The sequence below is a fragment of the Eurypyga helias genome, unplaced genomic scaffold, assembly GCF_000690775.1.
Source record: "Eurypyga helias isolate BGI_N326 unplaced genomic scaffold, ASM69077v1 scaffold20794, whole genome shotgun sequence".
In the NCBI taxonomy this organism is placed as follows: Eukaryota; Metazoa; Chordata; class Aves; order Eurypygiformes; family Eurypygidae; genus Eurypyga; species Eurypyga helias.
This window is the reverse complement of record NW_010245981.1, coordinates 143,921-153,166: the sequence shown is the minus strand read 5'-3', so window position 1 is coordinate 153,166 and position 9,246 is coordinate 143,921. Positions and strand designations below refer to the sequence as shown.

Below are 9,246 nucleotides of genomic sequence, written 5' to 3'. Positions count from 1 at the left end.
AACACAGCGGGCTTTGGAGTGATGGGAAGGTGAGCCTGCAGCGTTAGTCAGCTCTCAGCCTCGCGACCCGGAAGTTAGAGCATTGCAAGAGCGTGCCTTTATAATGTGAAGATCATAACGGTCTGCCTTTTGGGCTGGTTAAGGGAAGACTTTCTCCAGGTTTGGTGTGGCCAAGTTGTGTGTGAAGTGCAGCCCTGGTACTTCTTGGCAGCGGTTGTTACAGGGGGCTGAAGATGGCTGGCAAACGAGGGGGTTAGGAAGTCCTTTAGCTTTCCCATCTCCTCTGAGAGTGCAGAGCACTCCTGGCTTACACACGCATCTCCCATTTAAAATACCCTGAACCTCAAAAGAAATCCTGGAGTTCTCAGGATGCCAGAGTCTGGTTGAACAACAGGGAACACTTGTGTCAAAATGACATGTTGGGGTTTGATGTGGGGATGCTGGGTGGCGGGGTCCTCAACATCTTGGCCTTTGGCTGCAGATTTTGGGTTACAAGAAAAGCTACAAGCTTCTAAAAAAAAAAAAAAAACCAACCCTTTCACCAATTCTGGTTGTATGCACAGAGGACACTACCTGTGCATATACGTAAAGTGCAGCTGCTGCCATATCCCTTACCTAAGCCGTGCGTTGCTTCCATGGTACCCTTGCCTTTGTAGAAGGAGGGAGGTTGGGATATCTTTGTTCTCCATGTTTGTGATTGTTACCATAGCGGCTGTCTTTGATAAGATTTCTGGTTTCTCTCTCTTGACATTTTTTCTTGGCTTGATGAAGTTTTTAATTTTTTTTTTTTTTTAAAGGATCAAGGTCTCCCTTCCTAATTCTTATTTTAATGGAGCTGTTTGACAGCTGTAATGCCCAGCCCTGTCTGCTCTTGAATCCAGAAGGAATGAAGACAGACACACAATAAATTAGGAAAGGCTTAAGTTAAGGGGGTTTTTTCTTCTGTTTTATCTCTGCAAAAATATTTTTAGCTTTTTCTAAAGTAACAAGATGTTTCCTGGCTAAATAGCAATGAGACCACATCAACCTGGAGAATAACTAAAACCCAGGAATGACGAAGTTGTCCACGAAGGGCACATGGAAAGGTGTGGGAACAGGCATGTGATCTCCTACCACCTTCCCACTGCTCCTGCACTCTCTGTGGTCTTGTATGTACAGAGGGAGCGTGAGAGCAGCCCCTCTTCTGCTTTAGAAATGGATAGCTGCTTTACCCTGCTTCTCTTGAAAAATGTCTTAGGCAGTTGGCAGGGACATCTATCCTAGATGTGGCGTGGGAAGGGACCTGAAAGGCCTTGGGACTATCTCAAATCTTGGTCTTGGTAGTTGCGTCTGTTTTGTTTTAGTGACAGACCGTGCTGTCTGAGGCACTGGGTACCGATGTAAATCAGAAAGACACTAAAATCCCACTGGCGTTAAAATAATCCATTTCAAACTTGACAGTCTGCGACGGACCCCTGTGGGAATGTGATCCCCAAGGTAGACCTCTGTTAAGTAAAATAAAATAAAAACCCTAAGGGAAATAGCTTCGAAGAAAGATCTTTTGTTAGGGATTAAGTGGAGAAAAGTTGCAGGTGAACTGCTCCTTCTCCACTCTTCTGCACCTCCTAGGAGAGTTTAATTAGAACCAAAATCCAACCTTCAGAGGACAGTTTCATGGTGGTATCTTATATTGAAAATCATGCTCTAGATCAGAAATAGGTTTTGGAAAATAATGTGAGAAGGATTACTTGCTCTTCCTGCTTTCCTCCAGCTTCTCAAAGGCAACATCCATGGAGTAGGAGCTTGAGGAGTTTGAGGAGCTTAACTGTACAGATGCGGCAGTACAGTTTTGGTTGGGATGGCATTAACATGTTTTCCTGGTATCTTATATTGAAAATCATGCTCTAGATCAGAAATAGGTTTTGGAAAATAATGTGAGAAGGATTACTTGCTCTTCCTGCTTTCCTCCAGCTTCTCAAAGGCAACATCCATGGAGTAGGAGCTTGAGGAGTTTGAGGAGCTTAACTGTACAGATGCGGCAGTACAGTTTTGGTTGGGATGGCATTAACATGTTTTCCTTCTTTCCTGATAACATTTTCCTGCTCTGAGAAAATGCTTTTGGGCTTTTTGATGTAGAACTGGCACCGCTAAGACCTGCTGCTACTTTGGGTGACCTGACCTAAGGAAAGGTATCGTGAGCAGCTCTTCTGCATTTTACCTGTCCAGGCAGAAGAGTAATTCTGCAGGTAGTAAACACTTTACCCAGTTTGGATATAGTTACTTGGCTTTTTCCTGTGGTAGGTTTGTACTCTGTAGTGTATAACTGGCATTTCCTACATGTGCTTTGCTGGGACAAGCTGAGGAAGATGATACTCTGCCGCCATGGAGAACAGTCACTAGGGCAAGGCAGCACTGTGGAAAAAAGCTGCAACAAAATATTTAACCATACTGTGTTGCTTATTTACTCTTGGCTGTCCTGCAAAATCAAGGCTAGAGATGTAGATTTGATAGTTTATGGTGTTTGTAGTTGTCCAAGTTGTAAGTAACACTGATCTTTACACAATCAGACCCCTGCTGAAGCTTGGTTATGTTTCAAATAAAAAAACCCCACCCCTTCAGCTTTAAAGAAATATGCTGCATCCTCCTTTTGGAAAGAGAAGCATCTTTAAGATTTCTACTGTCTTGTCTGTCTTTTTAATGAGTGAATAAAGAGTAGGACGATATTCATTGAACAACTTCAGCAACTTGGAATTGTTTTAACCTCAATTCAGTAAAGCCTTTGAGTACTCCTGTTGCTTGGGCTATAATGCTATTAACATTTATTAAGAATGTTGTTTGAGTAAAGAATGGCAGGAATTGAGCTGTAAACAAACATCTATCTACACCAATCCTCTGGAAACCACACCATATAGATCTTGAATGTGTACTTGCGGGATATTACACCTCCCTCCCCTTTTTTTTTATCTGTTGCTCTGCAACATGGGAACCAAACACTTCCCAGAATACAAGCAATATATGAAGCAACATGTTTGTAGATTCTCTGATTTTAGCTGTGTGCCAATAGCAAACATTGACAATAAACTTCTGGAAGTCAGGATTTCTGCTGGAAAAAGCAGTAGTCTTTGCTAACAGCGGTGATGGAAGGTGCTCTTATTATGCTTGTTATGAGCAGCCACTAAATGAAAAGGTTTGTGTATCGATGAATGAGCCCATGCTTGCAGAATAATGACTCTGTTTTTAAGTGCTCTTTGATCAGTGCTGCTCAAAACATGCTATTTATAGATCTGTTTTAGCTGTGAAGCCCAGCCATTAGTAGAAAGCAGCACAGGAATAGAAGGGGGGGGGGGAAATGGTAATTCTTTTTGCTCCTGAAATGTTGGAAAACAAGACATACTCCAAACAGATGGATGTAGGCCTTTTCAGACTGTTACAACTCTCCAGAGCTCTACCTGTACATGTCTGGTTTGAAATAATTTTGAGGAGCTATGAAATGCAGCCGCAGCGTATAGCAAACAGCTGGCTGAAGCTGCTGGTTGCTACTCTGCAGCCTTTACCACTTTATAGGGCTTTTCGTCATGTTTATAGTTTTGACAGACGTGTCTGTGGCGGGGTGCTTAATTTAACCGATGAGATGATCTTGTTTTCATCTCTTTACTGATGCTCTTTTAAAGTTGAGCCGTTTCATTCCTTTGAGCTGGCTCTACCTTTGGGTACAGCTCATTTCATTAGTTTCATGCTCTGTGTGGTGGATTTTATCGCATACTTCTTGAGATAATCCTTGCTGCCAACTTCAGGTTCTGCACAGTGTAACGCAGCAGTCCGAGACTTGATTCTCCATCTCGTCCATTTGCATGGAGTGGAAAAATCTGTTCCTTGGCAAGTGACCTTGCAGGAGCACACGCTTACCTCGCGTTGCAGGGATGCGTGTGAGCCGTTGGGCTTGTTTGGTGGGATCTCTGTTCCCATTTGCTTGACCAGTGCTGCTTCAGTTTTAAGCTCTTGAGGGCAGAGACTTAATTCTTGTGTTGCAAAGTCCGTGTCTAGATGGCTGCTGTGGTAATGATGTGTCTTTTCTTGCTTTGTGTGGGAAAGAGGGGTCAGCTTTGGTGTGATGGTCAACTGGTTTCTCTGCCACTTGGTGCCGGACAAACCTGTTGTTGGCTCCATAGGTCTGTCTGGGTTGATGTCAGTGAAGGACCCAGAAGGGTTTGAAGGGATTTATTTGACCCTGCATGCTACTCCTTTTAGTTGCCTGTGTGTCTTGTTAACAAGGAATCCTGCATAATAGGATGCACTGTTATTTTTAATGTGACCATGAAGTCTCACTTCTTTACTCTTAGTTGTGTGGGATTTGGAGGTAACAAGCATGGAGTGGTCCTGTGAATGTGCCAGCCACTTGCAAATGATGTGGCCTTGATGATTTTTCAGGAGTTCTGACTGGGAAACGTACTCATCATGCACAAGTCTCATGGGAAATGCACGTCATTTCCCAATGCTTGCTTGGTTTCTCATTGAGACCCTCCAAACTTTGTCAGCAGTATCCTTCAGTAAGGAGTCCTTCAAGCTGTTGTCTTCCTTTGGCACCTGTATCTTCTACTGAAAGAGATGGTGAATATTCAGTCCCTCTGTGTTCTACCAGCTACTAGCAGTTTACGCAGAGCTTTGTCCTATCTCCTTCCCACCATCTCTTTTCCAGACTGGACATCTTACATCTTCTGGCTGCAATACCAGCAGTCCCAGGGTTGGCTGCTCGTTCCCATCCCTGCCCTTGTGCTGGCTAAGCAGCTGTGGGCAGGACAGGCTGGGAACTTCAGCTGGGTGCAGTTTGGAGCACAGACTTAACTATTTGTTGTCACCAAAGAAAAAAAGCACATCCTACCACCTGCCCCACACCCGCAGATCTTCCCTGGTGGTTCCACCACTACTCTTTGCAGTGGACTGGTCTGTCTGTGGCTGAGCTTGCAGAGTCACCGAAAACAGACCCAGCCCGAAGGAATGAGTAGCTTCTCGCTGGGTGAAAGCGTTAGTGGAGCTTGAGGAAAGAGCCAGCAAAGCAGCACAGCTGGCTTGTACTGTGCAGCAGAGAGATGAGAGCTGCAGGACCTCTCCGTGGTGGCATCGTGCTGTTCCGTCCCATCAGCCACGCTGTGCAGCGTCGCTGAAACCCTTTTCACTCGGCTGTTTTAATCCCGGCTCCTCGTGACATTCCGTAAATCCTTCTTCTGGCAGGAGGTGGGCATGTGAGGAGCTGGAGCCAGGGCAGAAGATGACGAGAACAATTCCTGCTCCAGTGTTTTCCAAATGCTCAATAAGTGCTAAAAGATCACCTGCTCCCTCCCCTCCGGGGTAGGCCTACCTTGTTCTAGCTATGCAGTTTTTTACTACGGGCCCGGCTGGTAAAAGTGTGCTTGGAAGAGCCCCTCCTCAGGAAGACATCTGTTACCTGTACCTGGCACTGATAATGCACAGAGGACATGAATTCACATCATTCTGCCTGCTGTGGAATACGGGATTTGTTTACTGGGCCTTCCTCTTCCCAGTTTTTTGGCTATTTCGAAAGGCTGGCTGTAACATATCCCAAAACTCAGTTGCTCTTGCCAAGGCCCACTGCGAATGATGGGAGTATGGATGAATACTTATTATAAAATTCGCTTTGATGTATTGCATGTCTTTAACCAAAGGCACATGGGGAATTTGTTTTGGACAATGAATTTGAATTCTGTTGGGGTTGATATTGTATCTTTTAAAGAGGGCACATTTACCCAGAAACGAAACTGTAAACTCCCGTATTTTCCCAGAGAGCTCCTATTGCTTTAATAATCTAGTTATCTGGGAATCTCTTGAAGTATCAAAGGGCCAATTATGTGCTGCCCGGAGAGGACCAGGGAGAGCTGGTTTTGTGCTGGAATTAATAGATACAGGCTGGTCGCAGCAGGTCTGATGTCCTCCCTAGCTCACCACTGTAAATTTGCAGGGCAGAGGTAGTAATTGTTTATTTTCATCTTGCATCGCCTCTTTGCTCAGCAGGAGTCATTCTGAACAGGACTGCATGGTTTTGTCTGATATTTAGACAAGACATTAAAGACAACTTTAAATGAAAAACCTTAGAAAAACTGATCAAGAATGGCTTGTAATGGCTTGTGACAAGGTGGGGTGGGGACTGTCTTATGGAGGAGGTAGACATCTTCTGTTAGCTTGATGTTTTAGGGGAAAAAATGTGTCTTATTTTCTGACCTTCAAATAAGAAAGAAAAAGACACCCTCCCTTTCTTCAAAACAACAGGCTTCATCTTGGATTAAATAGTTGGCTTTGTGGCCTGAGTATAGATTCCATCAAGACTGGGTCTTGCTTCTCTCTGCAGGGGCAGTGCTCTCAAATAGGGTACTCTCACAGGTTTTCTTTTTTTTTTTGAAAGGAAAAATCATCAGGACAAGTCAGGAGTCCTGTGTGAAACCAACATTTGTGTGGAGATGAGCAGATGATCTGTGCTTAATTATTTCTCAAGGCTGCCAGTAGATAGCTTATTTTTAAAGGCAGGGTTTTATTAGAGCATCGCTGCTTGCTTCACACTCTCTCTCCAAACTCAATTGCTTTTTCATGGTGGTTTGCTTCTTGATTCCAGTCTTGTGTATTGAAGATGAATGTCGTTTCTCTCTAATTCCTGGAGATAGACTCTGCTTTTGGAGCTAGGACCTAACTCTCTCTGGCATTTCGGGTCATGATCGGTATTTCCAAAGGGGACTGCTCCAACACCTGAGACTCGAAGGCTGAAATGTAGCTGCATCTGTTTCCTCCGTGGGATCTCTCAGTTCAGAGGAATGGCCAAAGTAGCTACTTCATGCACCGATCCTGCCACTGCCAGGTTTTGTTCCCACGGCTTAGTTATCTAGCGGGTACAGAGCCTGGTTTATGTTTATTCAGGCTGAAACGGCACTAAAATCTTGTGTTGCTTTCGCAAAGTGAGTTGGTAGGAGATGATTTTGGTGACAGCGTTGTTGGCACGCTTGTGGCGTCTTCTGTCACACAGGCATGCTTTTGCTGGCCTGATGGAGCCTGGAGAACGCTTTCCTTGCCTGCAGAGAGAGCACCTTTGCTGTGGAAGGGGAGTTTGCTGTTTTAACTGCACTGGCAGGCTTTTTCTTGCAGTCCTGTGTGCTGCATCTGTAATCCCTTACAATGTCTGCTACTTCAAGATCCTCTTTCTCCAAATCTTTAAAGCTGAAGATAGACCATCTTGGCTGCTGAATTTTTGTCTAATGCTGCCTTGAGTGCTTTTTGCAATGCGGCTGCACACAGCAGCAGGCTGAGAGGGCCAGGCCTGGCTTTCCATCCCAATGGAAATCTGCACAGCTCTGTGTCCCCTTCCTCCTGAAGGCTTTGTCTGTGGGACGTCGGTTTGACTGGCTAGCTGGACTGCCATGAAGAAGGTCGTGTGCTTCAGTATCTCGCGGACTTTTGCAAAGTTGGAGGTAACAAGTCCTGGTCTCTAGGTCTAGACACAACTCCTTGAAGTCCCGATGCCAAGATTCTACTGCTACTCACCTTCATTTGCTCTTGTCTCTGATAATTTGCTTTCCCTCCCTGCTGAGGGAGGGGACTCTCCAGCTTTCCTAGCATATCCGAAGTCCCTCTCCCAGCGCTCCAGTCCATCCAGCCTTACCCTCTGCAGTTGTGTTTCTTGGTTCTCTAGGCTCGAATTGCTCCTTGTGTGATCCTGCTGTGACCTGCACGACCAGCGCAAGCTCTTGAGGTGCTGTCAGAAGGAAAGGCTTCCCGCTGCGGTTCCCAGCCCTCTGCCATTGCGCCTACAGCAGTGCGTGATGAACCGTACAGAGCGGTGACTTTGTGCGGCAGCACGGTGGTCCCCGAGCCTTGGTTTGGGAGCCACGGGGACAGAGAGGTTGTGTCTGAGCCGCCTGGGTGGAGGCTACTCCCACCAGCGTTGAGGGTCTGTGCAGGAGAGTCGCAGTCTGCAAGGTCAGCAAGGCTCAGCGGCAGTGAATGAAGGCTGTTGCTTAGGACCTGGGATATTGGTGAAATTTGGATCATGGTTCAAGAAAGTTCAGTTTTTCCAGCGGCAGTGATTTCTGGCTTTGCTTATGAAGACAGGAAGATACTGCTTTTGCTTCAGTGAAGTTAAGTTCAGCTCTTGAAGGCTAAATACACAATTTCATTTGAACGTTTTAATTTAAAGTAGTAATTAACTCAGTATTTCATGCATGAAATATTTCATGTATTTAATAATGTGTGCCTCTTTTGGCATGAGATTCTACCGGCTGATTCAGTTCTACTGCATGCTACAGTTAGATGGGTCATCTCTTGCTAGAACTTGGAGCAAGGGTATGTCGAGGAGAAGAGTTGGATGAATCCAGGTGGAATATGCTGTTCTGCTGTTGACAGATTGGCCTAATTCTAAGATACACCATGACACAGTGGTTTTTGTGCTTCCCCCCAAGCTGCACAGCTCAAATTATTCAGGAACTGATTTTTCTACAAGTACTAATCAGTATGTTGTTAAAAAATATTTCACATTGCACTTCTGCAGATACCATGAGGCACTTCATAAAGAATCTCAACATTTCCATAAAGAGAAACGTTTCTGACTGAACTTTCTGCTTTCTCTAGCTTCCTGGTCGCAATTATAGGCCAGGCTACAATGCTGATGTTGGTGACAAGTGGATCTGGCTGAAATGAGATCTGCCTCCCCTTGGAGCCCTAACCGCAATGGACCACAGGACCTGAGTGAAGAAGCTGAGTTCAGTGTGCCTGCTCCACATTGGTTGTGTAGTGTGAAGAAAACGATGGATAAATCATAGATCCCTAGAAGGGAAATCACTTTGTTCTGGTTTGTTCTTCCCTGATGGATTTGGGGTGCTCTGTGGATGTTGGATAGTCAGTGTGTGATGCCAAAGTGACCTGGTATTACAGGGGCGGACCTAAGACCAAGGCTGAATTTTCTCTTCATCAAGACTGTGGCAATTATTATACAGGAGTATTGTTGTTTTGCTGAATCAAGGAAAAATTAAACCTGTATCCTCCTGTCTCTCACACTGTTAATTTCTTTCTCTGTTGTGCATGGTGTTTGATTAGTTTCAGTAGAAGAGTGCACATGCTGAAAAGACCCAACCAAAACCCAATGTACTTGCATCGTGTTCTGAAAGCCTCTTGCTGGTCATCAGCATCAAAGCAGGCAAGCGTAAAAAAAAGTTCATTGAGAGAAGGAAATGACTGTTGACCTTAATTTAAACAGCAAAATATCTGTGTGTA

At 45.0% G+C, this 9,246-nt stretch overlaps 1 protein-coding gene across 1 annotated transcript in view; it reads left to right on the top strand.

The window, feature by feature from the left end:
• NDUFA10 (NADH dehydrogenase (ubiquinone) 1 alpha subcomplex, 10, 42kDa) overlaps positions 1-8,673 on the top strand; it is a 38,108-nt gene extending 29,435 nt beyond the window's left edge. Inside the window, exon 9 of the mRNA XM_010150253.1 lies at positions 8,605-8,673. Within this exon, the coding sequence (XP_010148555.1) occupies positions 8,605-8,673 (69 nt within the window). The remainder of the gene's footprint in view (positions 1-8,604) is intronic.
• Positions 8,674-9,246: the final 573 nt, after the last annotated feature.